The sequence below is a fragment of the Rhipicephalus microplus genome, chromosome 4, assembly GCF_043290135.1.
Source record: "Rhipicephalus microplus isolate Deutch F79 chromosome 4, USDA_Rmic, whole genome shotgun sequence".
Taxonomy (NCBI): domain Eukaryota; kingdom Metazoa; phylum Arthropoda; class Arachnida; order Ixodida; family Ixodidae; genus Rhipicephalus; species Rhipicephalus microplus.
Genome location: NC_134703.1, coordinates 62257098 through 62284805, shown reverse-complemented (window position 1 = coordinate 62284805; position 27708 = coordinate 62257098). Strand labels below are relative to the sequence as shown.

The 27708-nt window shown below is 42.0% G+C and overlaps 1 protein-coding gene across 5 annotated transcripts in view; it reads left to right on the top strand.

Moving 5' to 3' along the window:
• Window positions 1–24642, top strand: part of Rlip (Ral interacting protein) — a 29616-nt gene extending 4974 nt beyond the window's left edge. For 2 of the 5 annotated variants that reach the window (XM_075892868.1, XM_037423039.2), the window contains exons 4-15: window positions 3455–3657; window positions 6756–6869; window positions 7856–8059; window positions 9802–9920; window positions 14751–14881; window positions 15952–16153; window positions 16744–17118; window positions 19184–19262; window positions 20497–20728; window positions 21133–21196; window positions 22237–22299; window positions 24405–24642. In XM_075892868.1, coding sequence (XP_075748983.1) covers window positions 3455–3657; window positions 6756–6869; window positions 7856–8059; window positions 9802–9920; window positions 14751–14881; window positions 15952–16153; window positions 16744–17118; window positions 19184–19262; window positions 20497–20728; window positions 21133–21196; window positions 22237–22299; window positions 24405–24515 — 1897 coding nt within the window. In that variant the 3' untranslated portion in view covers window positions 24516–24642. The remainder of the gene's footprint in view (window positions 1–3454; window positions 3658–6755; window positions 6870–7855; window positions 8060–9801; window positions 9921–14750; window positions 14882–15951; window positions 16154–16743; window positions 17119–19183; window positions 19263–20496; window positions 20729–21132; window positions 21197–22236; window positions 22300–24404) is intronic. The other 3 variants (XM_037423040.2, XM_075892869.1, XM_037423042.2) reach the window with 3 other exon arrangements.
• Window positions 24643–27708: the final 3066 nt, after the last annotated feature.

Below are 27708 nucleotides of genomic sequence, written 5' to 3'. Positions count from 1 at the left end.
TATGATGTGGTCATGCTTATTTATTCAACGCTTACCCTTGAGCAGCATAGGAACTTTTTGGATGGCGCATTTTGTGCAAGTTTCATTGGAAACCTCTTGAATGGAATCGCATTGCTTGAAAATTGTACACAAGCATAGGCTATTACAAATGGTTGTTATGTTTACAAGCTCTAGTAATTAAAGACAGTGTTAAAGTGCAGCATTTTTACTACTAGTTAAGTGAGTGGCAGTACACTCGTGGATAGTTTAGCAAAGCAGCATTGGGCTTTTTGAAGCTCAAATACACGTATATAAACTGATCAGGGATATTCTTGAAATGGCAGACAACTTCAATTGTTTCTACTTTTGTTTTGTGTATGAACATCTACAAAGTAACACAGGATGGACGTGTTTTACGTATTAATGGGCTACCATAACACCTGTAAAATACAGCATTTTTAAAGTTATGTCCAGCCTCACCTGGACTCTACAAAGACAGTAGTTTGGGTTGATTAGTTATTCATGGCCGTCAAAATAGCGCATAAACAATGGATGAACACAAAGAACAAAGGAGAAGAATGCAATAGGAGGAACAGAATGTGTCGTACAAACGCAGACTTTCGACTGATGTATTTTTCTGCTGAAACCCACTGTATGTAGCACTGGCATCTCAAGAAACACAGAATTTCACCTTGTGCAGAAATTACTTTCCTTTTTAAAAAGGAAGATTGAAGAGATGCTTACACACTGATAACCAAGTTTGTTTACGAAGTAATCTTCCTGTAATATCTTCATAGCTTTTGAAGATGACGCTTACTTGATAAACACTGGAGCGCAGTCGCAGCGAGGACAGTAATGAGCTAAACTACCTTGCATATATTTTCTTCACTGTACTTATGTTCGTATAGTGTGGAATTGAGGCACCTGCCAATTTTACATATATACACTGGCGCAGTGCCTGTGTACTATATAGGTGGTGTGTGCAAGGAAAAGGACTGAAAGATAAAGGTATTTCCGAGCATGCTGCAATTTTGCATTATTTACGGTGTCAGTGCTATATATTGTTTGGTTTCGGGAAAAATAAACCAGTTGAAAATTGGTGCTCATGTCACTTTGTGTTCCTCCATTGTTTATGCGTTATTTGGATGATCGCCTACGTTGCCATTCAGTCACAGTTTCACACATGGATGAATCTGCATGATTTTTCCAAAGAAAATTCTCTATATGGCAGCCAGAAACGGCTGCTATGCTATCTGGGATGCAAATGGGTGTGCATGTCAAGGCATAAAGGCAAATGCTGTAAAGGGGGTGCGGTAGAGTAATCCCCCCAAAATATCGAACTTGCAATTTTGACACCAAAAAATCCACTGTACTCTGAGGAACAAACCTGGGGAAGCCCGACGTCAGCCGGCCTCTCCAAGCGGTTTAAATGTCGCGCTGAAGTGCGCCACGTGCCCTCTGGTGTAAGCAGTATGCGCACATAAAAGTTTGTTTTTCTCAAATTGCATTTTCTGTATATTTTTTGACTTCAGTGTACTTTTTCCCAAAAAGTATTGAATCGATTTCGATGAAACTGTGTATGCATGAGCTACAACACGTCAGAAACAGTCTCAACTAAAAAAAAAAAAGGGCTGATTTTATAAAAAGTGAAACTGCAAAAAAATTACACAACAATACGCACCCTCTGTGGCATTGTATAAGCAGTAATTTTATTTTTCTTACAAAAACTTCATGGAAAATGCAACATTTTTAGTTCATGTGTAACCTCCGAGTTTCTACAACAACACGACTGAACATGGTTCCATTCCTTTTAGTAGTCGCAGAGGACCCAGTCCCCCCCCCCCCCCCCCCCCCTTTAAAATGGCCCCGCCGCGGTGGTCTAGTGGCTAAGGTACTCGGCTGCTGACCCGCAGGGCGCGGGTTCGTATCCCGGCTGCGGCGGCTGCATTTCCGATGGAGGCGGAAATGTTGTAGGCCCGTGTGCTCAGATTTGGGTGCACGTTAAAGAACCCCAGGTGGTCTAAATTTCCGGAGTCTTCCACTACGGCGTCTCTCATAATCATATAGTGGTTTTGGGACGTTAAACCCCACATATCAATCAATCAATCCCCTTTAAAATGTGGGACTGGGTCACAGGAAGGATAAGCAACCTAGGCATATAAAAAGGGTGTCACTAGATACCCAGTGGCGTTTTTTGTGAGCATGTAAAATTTGATGAAAATACTTGCAGCTGGTTTCTGAGATATTGCACTAAAACTGACATATACCATTTACCCTACCGTACCCTCTTACGGCATTGATACGAACTGAAACCTTTGACGTGTAGACTTGTGGTGCATTACAATGGACAGACTGCTGTACTAGTCTTCTTTCATAGTTTTGGGGAATAACTGGCACGACAAGAGTTAATATGCAGACAGGCTTACCCTTCTCTCTGTGTCATTGTGCCACTTCCCTGTGTCAGCTATGGTGCATAATGTTTGAATGTGCTCAAGAAAGTACTGACCTTCAATATAACTTTCAATATATATATATTTATTCTAGCTACTCTCGTTTTGCAAGCGTCTCTGCTCTTCGCGAGAAGGCAAACCTGAAAACACTCGCTCATCGTAGAATAGTCTCTCGATTAAAATTCATCTATCAATTGTACCATGGTCACTTCAAAATTCCACCAAATCGCTACATAACCAACCCGTCCGTGCGCTTTGACCGTATTCATCATAATAAAACAGTTAGTCAACCATTCAGTCATCTGAACGTTCATCAGTACTCATTATTCCCTCATGCTCTTTCATTATGGAACAAGTTACCTCAGGAGGTCGTTAATGCGGACACGACACAATCGTTCACCCATCTCGTCAATGACCTAACACTTGATTTTTAATAAGCAATATATTATGTTCCTCATTAGTGCTGAGATTTTTTTGTATTTCGGTATGAATGCCATTATTGCTATGTATTATTTATATTCTCCCTGATGTTGAGAATTTCCTTATTTTTGTACCAAGTATTGTATTTTCTTATATTTTATATTCTGTTTTGTCACTGACATTTGTTACCCACTCCTGCTTGGGCCCGAACAGGGCCTGCAGTATTTGTAAATAAATAAATAAATAAATAAATAAATAAATAAATAAATAAATAAATAAATAAATAAGCACTAACTGTTAACGTTGGGTCTTGAAGACTGTGCCCATTCTTCTGCAAACGGAAGTTGGTTGCTTCATGCCTGTGGTGCAGCTGCATGAATTATAATTAACGTTCAGTGTGCTTCTCAGTTCACAGCTTTTGCGGCGGTGTTTTGTTGCACGGCACCTGTGTATTAGGTTGTCTAATGTAATGTGTCTACTGTCTCAGTGACGCAATGGATAAATATGTGGCTGAACTGACGTTCTCTCATTCACTGTGGTAGCCTGGTACTTACAAAACATGGCAGAACTTAAAAGACAGCCGCTCCACTTTCTTCCTACTTCAGAGGCAAGAACAAAAAGAGTAAGGCTCCATTCAAGTTTCCTGGAAAAGAGAAGAAGGAGAAAGCTCAGAAGAGCAAGGACAGTGTCAAGTCAAAGGACTCCAAGGATGCCAAGAAGGATGCCGAGAAGGACAACAAGGACTCAAAGAAGAAGAAGGAGAGCAAAGTGAAGCTCGTCAAGAAAAAGAAGAAGGCTGAAAAGGCCGGTACGTATGCTTAAAGAAAGCTCCTACTGACTAGTCTTTCATTGGTGGGTTCCTGGCTGCCACGATCCCATGTGCTCGCATACATATAATTCGGAGCTATGAATTACTTCTGAGGCAGTGTTCTCGAGTGTTCAGTTGAAGTCATTCCCATGAAGTTTTGCACGACTAGTGCTAAATGCATTGGTGGCGGAGGGAGTGTGTGTGTGTGCTGCAGTGTTCGGAGCTCTGAGTGAAGACTTGCTTGGTGTTTTTAGCAACCTTATGTTTAATATATTGATTAGTTCTTGACTATTTCTGTTAATTATATTATTTTCTACTTTGTTCATTTATTGTAACCCAGTGTTGAGCATTGCTAGCCTTTTTTTAGCTTTTCTTCAAGCCTGTACTGATCTTTTGATTGTGAGTGTGATCATGCCACATGAATGGATGTACGACAAGCTGGTCCTCAGAAGTGCTACGCACTTCAAACAGCCAAGCAACCATCACGAACTTTTCAACTCTAGTACTGCTCAGGTATATAAGTAAATATTAGTTCGTACTAGCGAGCACAATATTCACATTTGAGATAAGTGATGTCAGAGTGGTGCACTGGATATGTGGCTTTGGCATGAACTCCAAAGAGGTTAACCTTGATTTAAAACAGTTTTGTCCAGTGAATGGGGCAGTAGCTTTGAAAGAGTACTTTAACTATTTTTTAAACTGGTCTAGTGTTGATCCTTCATTGCTCATCTTGTAGCTGATCATTGTGTTCATTTGTTGCATACAGTGTACCACTTGGTTAAATACTTGTGCATACTATCATGTTTTATTTCATCATCATCAGCCTGACTACGTCCACTGCAGGACAAAGGCCTCTCCCATGTTCCGCCAGTTAACCCGGTCCTGTGCTTGCTGCTGCCAATTTATACCCGCAAACTTCTTAATCTCATCTGCCCATCTAACTTTCTGTCTCCCCCTAACCCACTTCCCTTCTCTGGGAATCCAGTTAGTTACCCTTAACGACCAGCGGTTATCCTGTTTACGCGCTACATGCCCGGCCCATGTCCATTTCTTCGTCTTGATTTCAGCTATGATATCCTTACCCCCGTTTGTTCCCTAATCCATTCTGCTCTCTTCTTGTCTTCTAAGGTTACACCTACCATTTTTCTTTCCATTGCTCGCTGCGTCGACCTCAATTTAAGCTGAACCCTCTTTGTAAGTCTCCAGGTTTCTGCTCCGTAGCTAAGTACCGGCAAGATACAGCTGTTATATACCTTCCTCTTGAGGGATAGTGGCGATCTACCTGTCATAATTTGAGAGTGCTTGCCAAATGTGCTCCACCCCATTCTTATTCTTCTAGTCACTTGAACCTCGCGGTTCGACTCCGCGGTTATTACCTGCCCTAAGTAGACATAGTCTTTTACAACTTCAAGTGCACTATTACCTATCTCGAAGAGCTGTTCCTTTCCGAGGTTGTTGCACGTTACTTTCGTTTTCTGCAGATTAATTTTAAGACCCACCTTTCTGCTCTCCCTGTGTAACTCCGTAATCATGAGTTGCAATTCGTCCCCTGAGTTACTCAGCAATGCAATGTCATCGGCAAAGCGCAGGTTTCTGAGGTACTCTCCATTAACTCTTATCCCTAACTGTTCCCATTCTAGGCTTCTGAAAACCTCCTGTAAGCACGCGGTAAATAGCATTGGGGAGATTCTGTCCCCCTGCCTTACACCTTTCTTGATTAGTATTCTGTTTTTCTTTATGAAGCACTATGGCAGCAGTTGATCCCCTGTAGATTTCTTCCAGCATGTTTATATATACTTCATTGACGCCCTGATTCCGCAGTGTCTGCATGACGGCTGATATTTCTACTGAATCAAACACCTTCTCGTAATCTATGAAGGCTATGTATAGTGGTTGGTTATATTCTGAGCATTTTTCCATTACCTGATTGATATAATGAATGTGGTCGATTTTTGAGTAGCCTGTTCGAAATCCTGCTTGTTCCTTTGGTTGATTGAATTCCAATGTTTTCTTTACTCTGTTAGCAATTACCTTTGTAAATAGCTTGTATACTACAGAGAGCAAGCTAATCGACCTGTAATTCTTCAAGTCCTTGTCATCTCAATATGTATTAAGATAATGTTAGCGTTCTTCCAAGACTCTGGTACTCTTCTTGTCAGGAGACACCTCGTAAACAGGGTGGCTAGTTTTTCTAACACAATCTGTCCTCCATCTTTCAGTAGATCTGATGTTACCTGATCCTCACCAGCAGCTTTGCCTCTTTGCATGCTCTCCAAAGCTTTTCTGACTTCTTCTATCATTACTGGTGGGGTGTCATCTGGGTTACTGCTGGTTCATATAGTATTAAAGTCGTGGTTGTCCCGGCTACTGTACAGATCTCTGTAAAACTCCTCCGCTATTTTAACTATCCTATCCATATAGGTGGTTATTTTGCCTTCTTGTCCCTTAGTGCATACATCCGATTTTTGCCTATCCCATGTTTTCTCTTCACTGCTTTGATGCTTCCTCCGTTTTTCAGAGCGTGTTCAATTCTCTCCATGTTATACCTTCTTACATCGCATACTTTACGTCTATTAATCAACTTTGAAAGCTCTGCCAGTTCTATTTTGTCTGTTGTACTTGACACTTTCATGCTTTGACGCTTCTTAATGAGGTTCTTCGTTTCCTGGGAAAGCTTGCCAGTGTCCTGTCTAACTACCCTGCCTCCAACTTCCACTGCACACTCCGTAATGATACTCCTCAGATTATCATTCATTGTATCTATGCTAAGGTTGGTTTCCTCACTAAGAGCCGAGTACTTGTTCTGCAGCGACACTCTGAATTCCTGTACTTTCCCTCTCAGTGCTAGCTCATTGATTGGCTTCTTGCGTATCAGTTTCTGTCGTTCCTTCTTCAAGTCTAGGCTAATTCGAGACCGTACTATTCTATGGTCACTGCATCGTACCTTGCCAACCACTTCTACATCCTGCACGATGCCTGGGTGTGCACTCATTATAAAGTCTATTATTTAGGTGGTGCTATTACAAAAAGTGCTGATAAAAAATTATTAGGAATCACCAACCCAATCTTTGTTTTTGTTTGTTTTGTTTTTGTTTCAGAGGATCCAATTTTTGGCGTTCCCTTGCTGACTGCACTTGAAAAGAACCCGTCTGACGATGGCATCGAGTTGCCTGCTATTGTGCGAGAGTGCCTTGACTACATCGAAGAACATGGTCAGTAACCAAAAACCATGAGTTTGAGATATAATTAGACATTTAAGATGTATTCAAACTCACAGTGTGTCTCTTTATGCACCTTGATTTTTTCACTTGGTCACATTGTTGATGCTGATTTTGCGGTTATGTTGTGTGTCCCTTTAATTACTGATGTGAAGGTTGAGCCCAAATGCTGCAGTGAGGCCTTGTCCTCTCAATTCATGTGGTTCTGTAACAACTTAAGGAGTCATACATATCTGATGAATATAGCGAAATGCATATACACTTAGCTTCAGTAAAAGGGAAATTTTTAAAATGCTGCTAGAAAGTTACAACATATATCGAACTGCCGAGAGGGCTGTGGTTTTTTCTTGTCTTTGGTTATGTTTTTGGGACACTGTGGGAAAGGAGTGGTGACAGTCCTAGATTTCTTTTAATATGGGATCTCAAGCAGGCAGATTATTGAAGACTTGTTGAAGAAATGGAATTCGCTTGTAAGATAATATGGGAAGTCAATTTTTTTTTGTTTAGGGAAGTGCCAGCTAAAGAGAGAACTATGCATTGCAACAAAGAGTGTGATCCAGATATAGTATGACAATGGTTTGAAGCTTGGCCTTCAGACAGCTTTTAGTCTTATTAATCTTAGCCCATTAATCTTAAGAGGTGCAGATTTCGATATAATGAAAATGCATCTTTGTGGACAACTGCTGGTGCCCCTGTATATCTAAATATACCTTCTCAAAGCAATACACCATGTACCTGTCTGAAGTTTAATTAGATGATACACTAACACGAAGCTTGTTTGTGTGGGTGTTTATGGTCCTTAACGACCACAGATCACAATACCAGACTCTGAGATTCACCTCGGAACAGTTTGAAAACCTTTACATTATTGTTTCTTATTGATGCAAAAGCCTGAAGTACCCCATCAAGCAACAAATATTGATCATCAGCTCCCCTGGATGTTGATCGGCACAGGTTATGCAAAGAATTGTTCCTTGCAGGTCTGACCTGTGAGGGCATCTACCGAATGTCTGGTGTCAAGTCGACTGTGCAGCAGCTTCGGGCGGCCTACAACCGGCACGAGCAGGTGTGTCTTAGCGAGCATGGGCCTCAAGTGGTGGCCAGTCTGCTGAAGCAGTTCCTCCGTGAGCTGCCTGACCCTGTGCTCACCAGCGAGCTGGGCCCCAGGTTTGAGGAGGCCGCTGGTAAGCCGCTTCCTTCGTTTGTCTTCTCTGCTCAGGGTTTCTCGCGGACATTGATTAACATTCTGTGGTTTTATGGGGCAATACCATGATACAACTAGGAGGTAGGCTGGTCGAAATGCAGATCCAACTTCTAAGGCTTGAGTAAGGATCAGTAAGTTTCATCTTGGAGGTTTTCACGCGAGACCTCTTGGATTTCATTTCTTGAACCTGCAATTGGGCGTCACAAGTCAAGCAAATGAATGGCTGGAAAAATCTTCACCGTGCACCATGCGCCTCGCCTCTCGCTTTTGTGCTGTGCAGTACGTATTTTAATTACAGCCAGTACTGCTGTCTATGTGTGCTACCTCATTTCATTGCCATCAATGAATTGGTCTCCGGCTCATGTCCTATCTCCCATCTATTTCATTTCGTTCACAGAACAAAGTAGATAAGACCGTGTCATGCATAAAAAATGGTGCCCTTTGCATTATGCTTATGTGCTATCTGTGTCATTATAGTAGCTCTGTTCTTGGCTGTTGAATTTCACACATACTTTTATGTGTATTCACTAAGCACTGTATTTACTTGCATGATTTGCATACCCATAATATTGAGCCAGCTTTACTAAAAAAATATTTACTGGTATATTTTGTGCTTTCTGACCCACTTGAGCCAGCTCGCTGGTGCACCACAAAGAGATCTTAGACCTTTGGATGCTTTACACGGGTGCACACCTCGCTGAGCGGGCAAGCTCTGTCATAAATAAAATGGGCTGCGAGTGCGAAGTCTCTTCTTCAGAGAACATCCCCTGAACTACTACGATGCCTAAACTACTGTTCCTGAACACCCAAACTTCTTGGCGGGTCGTTGGAACTACTCAAGCATTTGCTTCCCTCGATATCTCTATATCTTCCACTGGGAGAATGCCCGCTCGCGTCAAGGCATGGACAATTTTATGCGTTGGGGGCATGCAAGGGCCTGTCGTGCCAACCGTCCACCTCATTCTCTGCATCCACATTGCAACTCTAGTTCACTCTACTGCAATCCACAATTGGTTGATTTCGAAAGTTTAGGTTTTGCCGCTAGTCCGTTGTGTTTTTACCGTTTCCTTCCGATGGGCTACAATTGTATTGAAGCTGGCTCTTGTAACATTTGCCAAAAAAAATGGGAACCGTGCCCCCGCCAAGCAATTCTGCTTTAAGTTCTTCAAAGTTTGACATTTGGTACGGGAGAAAGCAGAAGAGTGCGCGCTTGCTAATACACAAGGTTCCTGCTTTTGAAGAAGACCTTTTGAATTATGTGTGAAAGCTTGCATCCTGCGAGACCTGGTTTCTCCCAGCGCTGTCAACAAGAGCTTCAAGAAAAAGGGACATTTGAATGTGCTTGATAAAACCAAGGCTAAGGTGCTTTGGGAGGGCGGTGACAGTGGCTGTGACGATTATTCCTAACTGGACCTCTCAACTGGTGATTCAGACTGGAGCACGTAAGACCGGGTCTGGCTGGTTAAAGTGTGTGGTAGTTCTGGTAAATAAACAATCAAACTTTGTGCTCCAACTAATTCTTTTTCTTTTTTTTAGTCTATATAGTGGAAATATTGCACAATATACTATTGCACATTATTTAGGATGCATTTGGGAAATTGCCATGTAAATTTCTTTTTTTGGAGCTCCAAGATTGAAAAAAAAAAAAGTGCACGAATGATGCGAGTAAATGGAATATGTTGTACTTAGCGCATAAGCTAAGAAAAATGTCGACTCTTTCAGCCATCAAAGATGAGACTAGACGAGTCGAAATGATTCAGAAGCTGATTGAGCAGCTGCCCAACCCGAACCGGCTCCTTCTGTCATGGGTGTTTGTGCACATGACTAATGTCCTCCGCATGGTGAGTCAATTTTTGCTTTGTCTTTCTTTTTATTTTTATATTATGAAAAGTTATACTGAACCCACAAGCTATATTGCTTACTTACATGTTGGCTGTGATGTAGCGACAACTGGTTCGTTCTAATAGTAAGGCAATAATGCATTTCATACGTCATAAATGTTTTTCATTCTTTCATGTTCTATTTCTTAATTAGTATGTTGCTTTGCTTCTGCTTGTCGAGATGCTGTGCTGGTAAGGGCAGCGCCCTCATATGCATTGTCAACGCAGCACTCCGCACAAGACGCTGCACACTAGTGGTATCTCGAGAGCCCTTCTTTATATCTGTCCTCTCCATTCTCCATTATATATATATATATATATATATATATATATATATATATATATATATATATATATATATATATATATAGTGGGAGTAATAATTCAATGGGCCAGTTAGTCTTCGTGAAGGTATGGGATATGGCACAACGGGAGCGTTGTCAACAAGGATAAATATATTTATTTCCCAACAGTTTCGGGAGGGGACCTCCCTTCATCAGGGGATGAGTTATACTGACAGTATAACTCATCCCCTGATGAAGGGAGGTCCCCTCCCGAAACTGTTGGGAAATAAATATATTTATCCTTGTTGACAACGCTCCCGTTGTGCCATATCCCATATATATATATATATATATATATATATATATATATATATATATACAGTCGAAAAAAGGAAGACGACAAACGTACGAAACGCAGTGCCCGGGAACACTTACTAGCATGTTGCCTTAGTTCGTTAATACACTTAACAATGACTGGTGGATGTCTGCCGTGCTTGTTCAGCTATTTTCGTATTATTGCGTACACATTGTCTCCTTTCTATGTCATGCATACCTTTGAAAATTCTTGTATTGAGTTATTATATATATTTTTTATCAACTTTGCCTTTTCAATTTTCTGTTTATTCACTTCTTATTTTGCTCATTTCATAGATTATCCTTAGAGATTTGTGTTCTCATGCAAGAATTATGTGTCCTTTGGTACCCTGTATGAATCTGCGCAGCGCGTGTTTCTATTCATCCAATTTTATTTTATTTTTTATTTTTTAGTGCTGTCTTATAAACCTGCTTCGATGCACACAATTTACCATGTATGTAAGATATGCCATATGACTATTGTGAAATGTCACGTGTATTTCATACAATCACATCTATCGATTCACTTGTATTCTTGATCTGCAACTTAGCATGAAAATCGAAAAATTACGCATGCTCGTGATACTGGAGCCAGCCGCCCAAATAGGCCCTGCGCGGCCTCTCATCATTTACTCCGACGAAGGCAGGCCCACCTGCCGAAACGTTAGTAAAAACTGCGTTTCGTATGTTTGTCGTCTTCCTTTTTTCGACTGCATTTCCTACCGGAACCATTGGATTTATCTCTCGCCTATATATATATATATATATATATATATATATATATATATATATATATATATATATATATATATATCTGGACTTTTGTTACTGCATAATTGGTAAAATTTGTTGTTGGGCTAGTAGGTGCATGCTTCAAGTAATTAGAAGAACCAAACCACCATGAAGAAACAGGCTAAATAAGGTCATTACTTGCAACTAAATTTGTTCTTGAAAGACCATCGCAATAGATACATCAAGCCACACATGCGCAACAACCTACCACGGGTTACATCACAACGATCTGACATTCTCACGGCAAGTGCTACTTCAAAAAAACTTTAAAAAAGCAAACTCAACTGGTTGCAAAACAACAGACGTATCACTAATAAAAATATCTTTCTTCGTTTGTATTATGCTTCTAGAATTTCTCATTCAAGCACTATCCTTGCTTTTACACAGAATGGCGATATTAGTAAATCTTGTCTCTCATCTCTGTGCGCTTCTTTTTGTAATATTTAGTTTGTGCATGTTCGCTCTGCTGTATTTCAAGCCTATATTTTCTCTACTCTGGAGTTTTGTGGGTGTCACTGTTCTATTCCATATGCCATAGAAAAAAAGATTTCATGACTGCGACAGTAAGTGAAATGGCAAAATCCCCCCCCCCCCCTCCCTCTTACTGGAGTTAGTTACCACCTTCGTTATTACCACCTTTCTTGGGGTGTGAAAATATTGTCAAAATACGATTGCGAGTATTATTGCCCATGATATTTTATGTTTATTTACAGCGGGAAAGATATGAAAGACTAGGCATGAGCATTGTGTTCTGTCATTCTTGATCTCTCATTTCTTTCGTGCTGTGGTAGATATGCATTTTTTAAGCGCGACAAGACGGTGAACATGCATAACAGTTATGCATAAGGTACCCTTGAGTATTTTTTTTCTTTTCACGCTGCTTTCTAGAGAACACTGTGCGAGGTTCTTGGTGTATAGATAGAATGCTCTAGCCACATAAAACACCGCTGCAAAAGGAAAACGAAGTCATTTAAATCGTGTAGTTTCAGCACAGAGAGACGAGTGTCAGGGCAGGTTGGCTTTATGAGACTAGCTAAATGACGTCATGTTACGCCCAGCTATATAATCGGTTGTGAAGAAAAAGAACCTTTCTTTATTCTTGAATTTATCTTGGAGAAATGAAGTTAGGACTGTGTGAGTCTCTAGCGTTGTATGAGTCTTTAGCGTGTGAGTCTCTATCGTTTGTCTACCAAATCTGCTGATAACCACATGGGTGTATTTAAATGCTATTTCATGAAGTACTACTTTATTAAACCAGTATTTTGTTTATTTGCTGTGAAAATAGTCTCTGAACAAGTTCTTTAAAAATGCTCTACAGCATGACGGCATTATTTTTGCATAATCATCATAAATAGGGAGTGCTTCTAAGATGTCTGGCGTCGTGACGTTTGCAATTAATCGAAATATTTGTAGCTCTTCACAAGAGCCCCAGAATGATTATTCATGTCCTTGAATGCAAATTCAACTTGCTTCTCCTTCGTGATGTTAAGTTAGCTGCTCTGGATTACTACAAAATGGTAAATATTGCTGCTCCAAAAGTTGCTCCAAATCAGCAGACCTCGGTAGCATCACTAATAACTTAAAATCATTATCTAGTGAAAAACAGGTGAAAGAAAGAGACCTGGATAGGACAATACCTAACTTCAAGCCATGTTTATTTAGAAACATACATAAGTACGTCGCTTTACAATATGTACTAGGTAACTCTGGTCACGCATCTCGCGCATCGTGTGTCTTAATGATGTTTTTTTAGATCTGCTGTGTGCATGCAATGCATGACTTCATTGTGATTGTATGTTCTTCATATATGTTCTTAAAGAAACATTGTTTCAGGTTAGTGCTTGTCCAGTCTCTGTCTCTTTGTCTCTTTTTCCTCCTTTTTTTTACTCACTGCTGATTCTAAGATATGGATTTGTACTAACTTGCCAAACTAGCCATGACGCTTTGTTTCTAATTTATGGCTTCCTTGGCAGGGCATGACTCCAGTTAATATTTTCTTTTTTTTTTTTTTCAATGGAGTGTTGATAGTCATGTCATAACACAGTGGTGGAAGTGCTGCTCCAAACTGTCCCATAAGAGAAATGCTGTTCTATGCTGCTTTGAAGTGTAATATATTTGTTAGTACCTGCTCTGTAGCTGCTCTAAAATGGCACTGGGCATAACACAGTGGCGGAAGTGCTGCTTCAAACTGTCCCATAAGAGAAATGCTGTTCTATGCTGCTTTGAAGTGTTATATATTTGTTAGTACTTGCTCTGTAGCTGCTCTAAAATGGCACTGGGAAGCTGAAAACAGTGAACTTTACCTATGTTACCAGCCAGCCGAAACGAAAACAATAACTACCTGTATACTAGCATATTGACAATGCTACATATGTATACTCGCATTGTGTATATGCATCTGATTTAGCTGTATACTTTTATTTGACAAGCAGACTGTTCTCGTGAAATGTGCGTGAGATTAGTTCAGCATCATACCGATTACTACCTAAGTGCTGCTGTGATGACTCTGATGTGTAACTCATTACATGTACCACTTTATCACCTTTGACCTCATTTACGCTGCAAGTAGTGGAATTTTAAATATATACAGTTGAACCCCTTTATAAGAGGCAGCAGATTTCTCTTTTATGTGAGATGTATATTAAAATATGGTACCTTGTATGTATTTTCTTATCAATCTGTATTTCAGTGTAGGCACACTGATGTCTCTTATAACCATTTGTCTATTATATCAATATCTCTTATTAAGAGGTTTGACTGTAGCTCCTTTAGATTATTTTACTTTTGAAATTTTCAATGCTGGCTGTTTCAGTGCAATATGCAAATAACATACTTAACTCATATAAACAGCTGCTTTGCCAACAGTTACATTTTACATGTGACTGTAGCTACTTTTGTAATTTGGTGCATGTCTTTATCGCTTTTATATGATTTCTGCCACAAGTGCTGGTACTTCAAATTAGGTCGCTCATCTTATTCAGTGATCAGTGACCGTACATCTGCTTAATTATTTATTTTTTGCAATTTGTCACAGTTGTTAGTGAATGAAACTGAAGGCTTATTGGACAAAATTGCAATTTATAGGTTCCGCAATAGCAAGTTCTGGTCTGTCTCGCACATGATCTGGCTTCCATGTATGCTCTCGCTCGTCACTCCATGCTTCATATGCTTGTTTTCTCGCATTCACTGGAGCACACGCACCCTCACCGAGCCTTTGCTCATCGCTTTTTTGTTTTCACAACAAGCTTCTGGCAAGATAACATAGACATGCATAACTGCCTAGCATAACTTGGAATCGCGAGTAAAACGTGCAGTGCAAAGCAGTTGTAATATAGTTATTAACTGCGTTGCTGCTTCGCAGGAGAAGCACAACAAGATGAACCTGCAAAATGTCTACGTTGTGCTGAGCCCAAGCATGCAGATCAGCCACAGGGTTCTCCACGCTTTGTTCTCCCATGCACCGATATTCTTCAAAGATGTGAAAATAATCAAGTAAGTGAAGGCGTCGCCTAACAGAGCTTTGTAACTGCCATTGAACTTCAATTGGAATAGCAGTCTGAATTTTGTGTGATCGTCCACAAGTTTAATACAATTAGCCATTCATTACAGAACATAGTTCTAACTGTGGCTGCTTTAGTTCTTTTGTCACGTAGATTCCTGATGGTTTCGCTTTGCTGGGAAAGGTATTCACGAATGTTTGCATGGTTGTATTTAGACAAGTTTTTAAAAATTTGTCGAGAAACTTCCAGTGCATGTTCAAAAACTGAAACGCCTCTCATAGCTTACTATACCTAAACGAGCCAGATGTTGTTGGTTAATTGATGAAAAAGCATGTTACTTGGTGCACATTCGAATGCTCATTTAAGTTGTAGTCGGGTGCATTGAAAGGATACCTTTCTTTTACCACAGTGGTCTGCTGAACTATGTAAAAGGTTAAAACAAAAATGTGCTGGTCTACACAGCTTCGGAGCCTGGCTTTTGAGTTGCGACTCCATGCAAACTTACTGCGAACCTATGCTGGGTGGCGAGCATACTACATCCCTTTAGTCGAGACTTGATTCATGGGTGTCATATCAAAAACCGGCTTGGAGACGTTGCCATGATCACACATTGTTGTCAGTGCATTATTGTTTGTTTGCATAACTGTACCTTGTCCAAAGTGGCAAGTGAAACTGTCTAGACCAGTGCTCATGTGCATTTTCGTTTCAATATCACTCTTAGATATTCACTCTTCTTTGTCTTTGGTTCTGCTCAATTATTCAGCCCTCTCAGTTCGTCTTTTGTTGTAGTTTGCAACAACACGCATCATGTTTGGCACTGTTTGATCTTAGATTGCTTTGACCGTTATTGTTCCGAACACAAAATGTGGCTGCCATATATCTATCATCTGCTCCTTTTTTTTTTTTAAGCAGGCGAGGTGTCGAGTGCTTGACGGGATTGATAGATGCTATTGTCTTGCTGTGGCACAAGCAGAGCATTGGCTTTGTTCCACTCACTTTATCAGGAGGCGAGAAAGATAAGGCACCGGCCGATAAGTTTGTTTTCTCTATTCATAAACGTAGATACGTGAAGAAGATCCCACCTGACTCGTCGCGCCAGTCTCTGGATCTTCCCGAGACGGCGGCAGCCATAGAAGAGGAGTTGAGCCAGCAGGAGCAGGTGCTGAGTGAAATCCACGCCGAGCTCAACGCGGGACTTCGCGATCCCCAGAAGGAAGAGCAGCTCTGGGAGGTGCAGCGCGTTGTGACACAGCTCAAGCGCAAGGTGAGTGGTGTTGGCGACACGATAGTGTCAATGGATTGTTGCGACAGCAAAAACCCATTTCGTGTTAAAACTGCTATTTGTGAATCTTACTCTTTATGGGGCATCCTTGTACCAAGGAAAGCTTGTAACGGTGTCACAAGAATAGCGACAAGCCCTTGTGTTGGTCATCAGAACCTGTAGTGCGGGTCCAGTGCAGTATTAATTCTTACACAATTCCTGCATTTCAACTTAATCACTGGTGCTTGTGTACACTTGGCAATATATGCTGCTATTCTATATTCATTGTGCACACAATCTGATATGTACGACTCTTTCACTGTAAAAGAGACAATATTCTGGAAATAATTGTTGCCATGTCTTGTCATGAATGAAAACCTTATCAGTTTGACTGGACTGTAAGAAATGGTGTCAAGAGAGAGACACTGCTATATAAGTTGCACGTGTGCCAATGCAGCCAAGTGGCTTCTTTTGATGAGATATGTTACGTTACCAGGCAGAAAGTCTGGCATATGTTCCCACTTTGATTTTTGTCCTCTCGTGAAGGAACCCTGAACAATGACTTTCACCCACCCACTTAATGAACTGCACAGTTGCGCGTCTTGCGACAAGTGAAGAAGGTTCCCGTGGAAGCCACGCGGGCAGACTCCATTGAGAAGATCGACACACGGCTTCGGTTAGCGGCGGCCGTGGAACCAACGCCACCGCAGCCACCACCTGAAGCCGCAGCGACGCCGGTCATCGCTCCACTGCCTCCTGCCGAGCCAGCCCCCACCAAAGATTCCTCAAGTGAACATCCAAAAGCCGCGACAATTACGTCTGTTCCTAATAGCCAAGTCCAATCCACTGAAGTTCCGGCTGTTTCTGAAATGGAGAAAGTTGTCCCATCAGTTTCCCAGCAGCCTGTCCCGAAAGTGGTACGAGTGATACCGACCACTTCTTTGCAAGAGCCAGTCAGAGTTCATCAGGTGGGCGCTTTCTGCAACCTCACATGGCCACTGTGGCCTGGCCTGCCTGTTCTGTCTGGCTCATCCACTTGAAGACTACGCTCTGCTCAGCTGTGCTTGCATGCAGCTTGCTTGAATGAGCACCTCTGCAGATGAAGACTGCTTGCCTGAGGATGCCTTCTTGGTTGTGCATTGCTTTTGTGGCCTTTGTTGCAACCAGCACTGGTAGCGTCGGCAGCACCCTTGTCATGCAGGTGCACTTTTTCGGCAACCCTTATGCGACATTGGGATTGCACTTTGGCTATGGCTTGGCCCTCCTATTTTCTCGGGCACTTGACTTGAAGATTGCATTCCGTACTGCATGCGCTCGGTTTGCTGCACATCTTTGATTGAAGACTGCCTGCATAAACAGTTTGCTCAAGGGCTTTTTCTTGATGTTGTCTATGCACTCTTACTTTGCTTGCGTTGCTGTCCATGTTTAGAATAAATGCAATGCTTACTGTGTTGCATTTGCACCCGCAGCAGTTTTGTGGCTGTGCGTATTGCTTAGCTTATTTTACAACAGTTATTTGTACATTTTAAAACAATTATTTGTAATGTTACCTTCCTGATTTTTTGAAGGACTGGGATTCTCTATAAAGCAAATATTGGCAGTAGTGTTGCTTTTGTCTCGCCACTTTTATTTTTTTTGCTTCATTTTGCATGTACATTTTTGTGTTGTGAAGTTAGAGTGATACCCGAGTTGGACCGTTATCCTCGGCTTTAAACATCAGTAACTTTAGTGCAGTAAGCACAAGGTTAACTAAATGTTCTTGGTTGGTTGCTATGAAACACTTTGGTCATGTTTCGTGACTCTTCATTTTCACGGACCTTTAACCTAGAACAGAATGTTGACAAAAATTAGTTATCTTTCCAAATATTGGATCACGCTGAGGCTTCCAAAGCTTGACTCTTTCTTTCTTCGAGTGGTATGTATTCACATGAGGGCATTCTCGACACACATGGCAGCAAGATGTGATGAGTGGTCTCTTTGTTTTCTTGCTGACATGATTCGTGATGTGGTAAGTGGGGATATAAATGTTGGCAGATAGTTTTAGCAGCCTATACTCTGAACACTGAGCGTATGCACAGAAATGTTCCCATGCACATGTCCATCTGTGGACATGGTGTGCAACAATTACAATATTATCCCACGAATTGCAAGTTTTTCCAGATTTAATTCAGTGATGTCAAGAATGACAAGTGGTGAACATTTCAGAGGCAGTTTATAATGGAATATTACCCTGCTGGACATGCTGCAATGCTGCCATTGAAGTGAGCTTAAATGAATTGTCACTGAGTAGCCTTGGACTAGCTAGCATCTGTGGAAATTTGTGTTGTGCGTACCTCGCAGTCGCTCTTCACAGGTGTTGTGCGACTGCTAATCTCGTGCCATAGAGCCAACTTGAACCGCAGATAGATCATCAGCACCTGGCACGCATTACCGTCATGCATGGCGTGATGAATTCGTTGGGACACCTTAACGAGCGCTGCTTCATTTCCTGCACTGTAACCAGTGAAAAAAATGGTCTCTCATCTTCCAGCGATGTCTTTGCCAGTCTCCTTTGCCCTAGATAAGTGTCGCTGGATTATGTGAACTGCTCTCGCCACTGTAGAGCAAGGGATCGCGACCCTCTGTGAATACGAACTTGGTCCCTGTGACACGTGCTAGCATGATGTGTGATGGCCTGCCATGTCATGCTGCACTTCTCTTTTTCTGGTCAATGAAACCTGAAGTCGATAATCTCCAAGATAGTTACTGTTTGCAGTGTTATTGCGCCACATGGATTTAGCGAACGGCCCGACCTGCCAAAGCAAAGAAAGATACATCCTTGTTGTGATTTATGATATGCTTTTTCAGCAAGTCTGTTGTCTACCTTTCATTTAATGCTGTGTTGAGGTGCACCCTGTTATAAATAAGTAAAGGTCAGCTAATTGTTGCTGAGGCCACAAGGGCAGCAGGCCAGCCTTTACATTGTTGCAGTAGGTCACGCTAGCTACTATGCTTCCATGGGAATCTAATGTCAGTGCATGCTTGAATGTTTAGGAGGATGTCATCGGCAGTGGAGAGATGCACGCTACTGGTGACATCAAAGAGGACGGATTTGAGAAGGCCGTGACTGAAGGTAACCTTTGGTGCTTATTAAATAATTTGCAATGAGAGACTTGCAGTACCGCCGTAGATTACTTAAAGAGTACAACTTCCCCAATTACTAGTCTTTAAGACAAAGTCTGTGTAACTGAAGGATCCTTTTGGTGCTGTTCTCACTGCTTCTAAGCATAACTTTGTGTGAGCGTCAGTTTTTGAATTTAGGCGGTGTGTAATGTCACAATATTAATCTTTTGGTTCTAAGTGAACTCTTTTCTAATATTCTCATACAATGTCATTTGTATAAGTACATTATTTACAAATGTTTTGGATTGTCAACTGCACCAAAATAAACACAAAATTGGTAGAAATGCAGTACTATAAATTTTTTTTTCAGAGGCACTGCATAGCTACCATTATGGAAGATTACTTAGAATGGTACACACTGTCAGCCTTTTGCGAACCAAACTTTACTGCCTAATTTCACGTCTGTCTTATTAATGGGAGAATTGGGCCTGCTAGGATGTGAACATTATATTGTAAATGTAAATGTGCTTGTTAAATATTGAACTATTTGAGAAGCACTCTATTTTACATTCGCTTCTTGCACTGTTTAGTATGTATAGATCTCAAAATTCACTATTCATGCACTCTAGCTCATATTCAGTGTCTCGATTGGTATCACAGCGACGATAGTTTGACAAGTGAGGTGTCGTGCTTCTAAGCTCGAAGAAGCGGGCATTCATTCAGTTAACAGCCATGGTGACTGACTGTATTTTGTTGGGTGTGAAATGCAAGAACCCCCATGTACTTTGATTTGGGCATTTTTTGAAGAATTCCGAGGGACCAGAATGAATGTGTAGTGGTTTTAACCTCATGAAACCTCAGAAATTTATTAAGTCTCCACTGATAGGACCCATGCAGTGAGAAATTGCGTGCGAGCATCGGTGTGCGCATTGCACAGAGTTCCGAACTGAGGTGAAGGGGGGGGGGGGGGGGGGGGCTAGTCGTGTTGCAGCACACCACACCCCTCTGATTTCATTAGCCCAGTCCGAAAGTCATCATGCGTCGCAATGGAAAAATTAAAATAAATATGAGGACTCAAAAATGCAAATTCTGTGAGCTCAAATAAGTATGGCACTTAAAAAAAAAAAAAAAGGCATCACTTAAGGCTAGAAAACTAGCGAAACCTATTGGGCCTCAGTAGAGTCTTCCCATCTACTCATACATTTGGCTAAATTTGTCCTTCATGCCCCATCTCACCCATCAAGAAGCTCCACTGGACGAAGCCACGGAGGAAATTCTGGCGGCCCTGCGCCCCAAGCCTCCCGAGGAAGAGACTGACCCCGAGATGCAGCAGCTGCGTCGCGAGGAGCTGGAGCTGGTGCTGCAGCAGGAGGAGCTGCTGTCACTGGGCGATGAGCTGCGCCGCAAGATTGCTGCCGAGCGCACGGAGGCTGAGCGCCTGCGCAGCGAAATCGACGAGTATGAGAAACTGGCGAAGTGAGCATATTTTCGAATATGCATATTTTTGAATATTTTGAATGCGCATGCACTTTGAATATGCAGTGCAGTTTTTTGGCGTATGGCACCATTCGTAGAGAGAAGAGCAGGTGATTTGTAGCTGATTTAGGGAATTGTAAATTCGAGTCCGAATGGTGTGCCACAATTTCTGGCTTGCGCGCTCTTGGGTGCCTCGACTACCAATCGAGAGAGTTTTCTGAACATTCTCAAGAAGTGTTTCAGGGCACCTGTAATGGTGCAGATGAAGCTTGTAGTGTTGACAAGTGAGTGCCATAAGTCAGATGTACTTTTATGTACCCTTTGCGAGAAGTTCATTTCCTGTTTTTAGAGTGCACTTGTGCGCAATAGTCCTCAGCATTGTTGCTTCTTGCTTCGTGTTGCAGGTACAAGCAGTACTCTGTTGAGTCGGCCGATGGTAGCAGCTCTGGAACTGAGGGAAGCGAGAGTGTATCCTTGTTCTTTTGTGGTTTGAATTGTGTTAATGTGTTATGCTAGCTCTGTATTATGGGGAGCTCTGTGACAGTAATCATTGGCACTTTTACTGCAGTTTTCTGCAAAGTCATCATGACTGCCAAGTGTAAAGCAACAGGAGCTGTAGATGTCTGCAAAGACTTCTAGTTCATTAGAGGCAAATGTTCAACTACCGTTGTGTGAATAATACTGCACATAAATTGACGGTTGCTGCGTTCATGTGGTCAATTTTTGCAACCGGTCCTTCACTGCTGTTTTCTAATGATTTTTGTGGTTTGGTGAAGCCAGCCGGCTGCAAGTATTTTGACTTTGTTGCTTTGAAGCCTTTTTAGATACAAACTTAGCGAGTGAAGGAGAAAACACCCTGCACTTCCAGCAAGATTATAGGCTCTCTGCTTCATGTGATGGAGTAAAGATTTGCTCAGTGCTTCATTTTAGCATTACGCCATGGCCCATTGCGAGGATTCTAGGCAGTGCAGCTATAGTGCATATAGGGTAGGGGAGGGGGAAGGTCAGCATAAAAGCCTTTGTGCAAAGAGTTTAGGTGCAGTCCTTGTGGTCAAAATTGTCCCTGAGAGCACTACTTTGGTTTAGGTAGTTGTGGAGAACGGGCCTGACGATGTGCTTCCACTCTTAGGTCACCATACAGTACTGTATTGAAGATAAATAACTGTGCCTATAAAGAGAAAAAAAAAGGGCAAATGCTATTTTGTATGTCTGCTCATCTTTTGCTCGCAGTTGCAAATGTGTATCAGTAGTTTTCATTTCCAGCTTGGCTGCAACATATTCTTGTCTACATGCTCAGTGGGTCATTTAGCAGTGTTGATAATTGGTCAAGTTAATTTACCTCACTTAAAAGGCATCTTCGTCTTGAAAAAAGTTTGAAGTCGCTGCAAATGTCTTTGGCAAAGGGCATTCTTAGTTTTGAAAAAAAGTTTGATATCGCTGTAAATGTTTTTGGCCTGTAGCCATACAGCTGAAATGTTAGCATCATCCCTTGACTGAGTGATTTCCAGGATGGTGAAGATGAACTTAAACAAGAACTTAGCCAGCTGATGGAAGAAAACAAGCATCTGTCGGTAAGTATAACCAACTTTGATGTCTCACAGCTTTATATGAAGCCATCTGACAAAACCTAGTTATACAGTGATTACACCAACTCTACGAGATGTTATGAGGCATGGTTTGGAATTTTCAGACACATTCATGCTGCGTGAGATAAGCACACAGTTATGAAGGATTGGGCATTTATTCACATTAAAAAAAAATTGTGGTATATTTTGGTATCATATTTGAATCTAAATAACTGTAACAGGTCAGTTGAACAAGCCTATTAGGTACAGATCAGAACACAGGTGCAAGTATCTGTGTACTCCGCACCTGGAGTCATTGTACAGACAGGGGGCACCCATCTTTTGTCATGTCTGCTTATTGAAGACAACCCTTCATACCCAAGCTTTTGTTCTAGGCTTAAAGAGACATCAAAGAGAAACAGTGATCTTGTTTAGATTGATAGACTGCACTCTGAGAGCTCTACAGCCATAATTTTCACTACCATAAGTTCATTATTAGTGAAAAAATCAAGGTTGAGGTTTCATATTTAAATTTCACACTAAAATCTCCACGTGTGACGTAACAAATTTCAAGATGTATTTTTAGATGCGGAAGCATCTTATACTCGCGCCTTGTAGTGCGCCGTCCGCGCCGTCCGCACCGCTTCTCAAACATTCGACAGCTGACGCGCGCGCATGCGCCGTCGCGCCGTCGCCCACTTTTCCACCATCTGTGCATCCCTTCCTCCTCTACACACCGCGCGTGCTTCACTCCTCCACCATCTGTGCACCCTTCCTCCTCTACACACCGCGTTCGACATCTACAATTCTCCTGATTCTCCAGTGGAAGCGCATGTGGCGTCGCGCTTCGAGAACATTCAACAGCTGACAGTGCATGCGCCGTCGAGCTGTATATATACTCAAGGTCGGCGCTCGCTCACTTAGTTGCCGCTCGTCGGTTGGTTTGTACGGCGCATCGACGTCCAAGGTCGCGGTGAAATGAATTCCAACGAATCCACAAACACAATGATCGACGTCCCTTCGACCAGCGCCGCCCTTTCACATACGTGTGTACGTGTTCACTCATTTAACACCCCCTCCTACAACCACGTTAACCAATTTAGCCATCGACCCAAGTAAGTCGCAATTTAACACCCCATTTCACAACCACATTAACCAATTTAGCCATCGACCCAAGTAAGTCGCACTTTAACACCTCGTTAACCAATTATATGCTCCGCATCCTCCTCAGTGTTCCCCCGAGGGAAGCTGCGGGCAATTTTTTTGTATTTTCACGACATTGGCTTGATTAAGTTTTCGAGAACTTCGTACCCTAGGTCTATGACATCCACAGATGACAGTGTACTTAATTCTTATAAAGTAGAAGCTATGTAGGACCCAGCAGACGCCTTCAAAATTTACGATGTCGTGGTGTTTGGTGCGGGAATTTCTCGGTCGCGTCGCTACCCGCGTTTTCTTTTTGAACGTTTTCTCACTTAACAAACGTGATGTCTCGGTTAGAGTAGTGTTTTGGGGATTGTGAAATTGTGCTTTACTAAGACGTGAAAGATCGTTGTTTTGTTCTTTAGTGTCCTTTAAGGCTTAAAGCATTAGGCTGAAACTGTCCTTGCAGAATGAAACCTAGTGGTAGCCCAAATCATATAGGGGGCTTACGTAGGTTCCTCAGAAAGCTTCCCTCGTTCTGGGCCTCGAACTTGGAACTGACATCTTAGGTACAGTTGCTCTGCCATCTGGACCAAAGAGGAGCCGCTGCTGTGGCTTTTCCTTGTTGATTTGCATTAGTTTTGAGCAGGGGAAGCTCCTTATCTTCACAAATGTGCCTCTGCTTTACAGATTTCCATAGCGGTGATTTTCCATTAAATAATGCATCTCAGTAAAGTGAAGTTGCATTCAGGACAGAAATGCTTTCGTGCTGTTTAATATGTGTGGTAAGTGCACATTCATTACGCACCAATGTAATTGCTTAGCATTTTAGACTCGGGCACCTTTATCCACGTTTGTTGTTAATGAAGCTTCTATTGTTTTTGCACCACAATACGATATGCAAAGAAGAGAGCAGTGAATTCACACACTCCACACATCAGCCACTCGTTGTTCTCCCTTTACCGTAGGAGCAAGCAATGGACCTGAGCCAGAAGATCCTGAAGGAACGGGAGGCCTGCGTCGAGATCAAGGTCAAAATGCGCTTGCTCCAAAATGATGCCAAGATGCTGAAAATCTGACCGGGTCGGTCATCCTCTCACCATTGGGTGAAACACTGAACAAGGGATGGCTGTGTTGATCCCTGCCGTCAGAGGCATTCGTACTACTGCCAAACGTCTCGCAAAAATTCATTCCACTAATTTCTCATGCCTTGACCTCTTTTCTCTTGATATTGTGTTTGTGTTGCAGCCTGTCTTGCTGCCCTCTCTGCATGCTGCGAGTCAATCATTTTTTATTTATCCCTGGCGCAAAGGCAGAAAGTGGAGATAAAGCTTTAGCTCATGCATGTACATATTGGCATTACTGTATTAACACAATATCGTGACAGAAGCTCGAGGCAAACAGCACAGCTAACATCTCGCTATTGCACGGTGTTTAACTGCACTGCGTGCTCTCACCTGCTGTCATACAGTTTCAGCCACGACTGAAACTGAAAACCTCCCAATGCTTAAAGAAGCAGTGACACCAGACTTGAAACTCTAGATGTGGTGTTCATTCGACTGCTTGATATGCATGATTTTTTTTTAGCAAAGCATGAATCGCGTCCGCTACGTAAAAGTTGTTCTACGTAGAATTTCTAAGTGCAACATGCGTTAAGTTGATGCCACTGCTCCTTTAATCTATTTCTGCTGGAATAAGCATGATGGACAAGCTGTTGTGCGGCTTGAATACTGGGATTTTCATGCTCGTGGTATTTTGGCACAATGCCATGGTAATGCTAAAATGCGTGGGGTAGCAGCTAACCCTCTTTAATGAATTTCCTAAGAAGCTGAAATCAGTAACTGTGTGCTGGAAGAAATCCATTTGCATCAGTGATGCTGAAGGTGTATGCATGAAGATGTATTAATATATTGCTGTAGCTGCATGCCTTGGCATTCTTGTTTGCGTACCAAGAAGTACTCGCCATTCTGGCTTCACATTGAAAGCATGCTCATGATTTAAAAGCTAGTAAACTTAGCCTAAGGACTTAACACATTTTGAACATGCACTTTCTTCAATACCAGTGCAGGTAATGAAAAGTATCGGTGGTGGGATACCTATCATGTTCATGCAATCTTTTCATTGTTTGGTGGCTCAAAAGTGTGTGTCTGGACTTGGGCATCGTTAGCTGAAGTGATCACACTTCGTTGTCCTGCTTCTTGTGATAACATAATTTGTGGTGAAAAATTCTATTTCGAACAGATGGATCTCAGCAATGACTGAGTGATCTCTCCCCTAAATAAGCGAAGAAAAAAAATGCACGATCAACCGTGCTTTTTTTATCTCTAAATAGCATTGCATTGTCTTCATACTCTAGCGGTATTCTAAAATAAATTCTATATAAAACTAAGCAGCGAGTTCGGTGGAGCGATACCGTGTTCACCAACCAGCAGGTATTGCTGTGGAGCTGCTGAGAATATTCAGTGTAGGTCTCATATTCGTTTTAACAGATCACGTCTCTTTTTTGTTTCGAAGTGTTTGCAAAAAGCAGGGCTTCCAAGACTTTCGGCGGTATTGTGTGTTGCCTCGTTTCTGTGCATCTCTCCGACGTGATGCTTGGTATTTTCCTCCCACATTTCTGCATTTAGTTTCTCACCATTGCATTGGAATTGAACCATACACAAGGAGTAATCTTGCATGGTAGATGCCAGAGTTGCCGTGCTTGTCAATGGGTCACGGCATCATGTATTGTGGGTGAATAGAATTGCTTAGCCAAATAGTTTATCTAATTCCAGTTGCAGCATAGTACTTCTACTGCTTGAGCTTGATGCGAGCAGAGGCTTCTTGGCAGGGGTACGCTGTGGGTAAAAGTCAATATCGCACACATTTCAGCGGTCACTTGCCATTTCATCTGATTTAAAATAATAAGGTGTGAAAGAAAACGATACAGGCAACATACTGATTTTAAGCAATTGTTATAACTACTTGAGTATTAGGATGCTGAATTATGCATACTTGTTAAGAACTGCAAGGCCGATTACTGACTTTTCTTGGTGTGCCTTAATTTAAGGATTACGTTACCGAATTCATGTCTTACGGATTCATGTGCCACATTGCTTAAAGATTTTTTTCTCCAAAAAAAATTGTCCGTTGCATGCTATTGCTGATGTGGTGGCAGAAAAACTTGGAACAGTGTTTGCCTTAAGTTCCACAGTTTCATTATATGTGCTACAGTTATTTATAATGCTTACTAGCCAAGATTACATACAGAACCAACAGGCGATTTTTGTTACCTTTGTGATCTCTAGTAGTGCTATGAATCTCGGCAGCGAAGTCGACTTTTTATGTCAAATGGCTGTCAGCAGGGCTTACCCCCATAGCCTCAAAATGAATTTTTATCTCAACTAAGTTGAGCACAGTGCCACTGCTCTACTGAAAATGACTCGGTGCTCCTCCAGAGTTGCTGTAGAATATCGCACTTATTGCCTTGTGCCGAGATATAGCGCTCCCATCGATTTCTTCAAGTGAAGGTGGAGTGTTGAGTGGAGGGGCATTCTAGAATATGGGAGTGAGTCTGCCTTTCAAGTGGAGGCTCCCACTAAGCAATGTCGCTGCCCCCCCCCCCCCACCTCCCAAAGCCATATGGGCTGCTTGTTTGCTTGTATATATATGTATGTGTGTATGTATGTGTTTTTTTAGAATGCGGGGGTCATATGTGTGTATTGTTAATGACGAGGTCGGGAGGTGAGGAGGGGGGAGGGTCTAGAGTGGTAGTGGGTCTCCATTACCCCTCCCTATTCTTGTCTTTGCTTTTAAGTCCTGCATACCACTTTTAAAATAATGGTAAACTGTTCGCACTGAAATGTGTGGTTGCTTCGTGGTGCTGGCGTCTGCTCTAGCAGGTTTGTGGGGCTGATCCTTGTGGCTCCTGTATGCTAGATCTCTGCACCTTTCAAAGTGAAGGTGCATTGCATTCGTAAAAACAATTTGTTTTTTGACAGCCTAATTGGACCATAAGGAATCGAGAGTTGTGTGCATTGTTGTTCAGACTGCTGCAGCAGCGAGTGTCTCTTGATCATAACCTTCATGCTTTGTGTGGTGTTGATCGTTACAGGTAGCATGAAATGCTTGCATATAAGTGCATGTCAATTCCAGGTTGTGTGCACCAGGTTGTGTGCACCAGGTTGTTCTGTTTTACTCATCTCCGGCCATTTATACAAGGCTCCGAGAATCGTGGAAAGCCTATTGTGACTGCATTTATTTATTTATTACAACTTTGAAGGAGTTTATAGG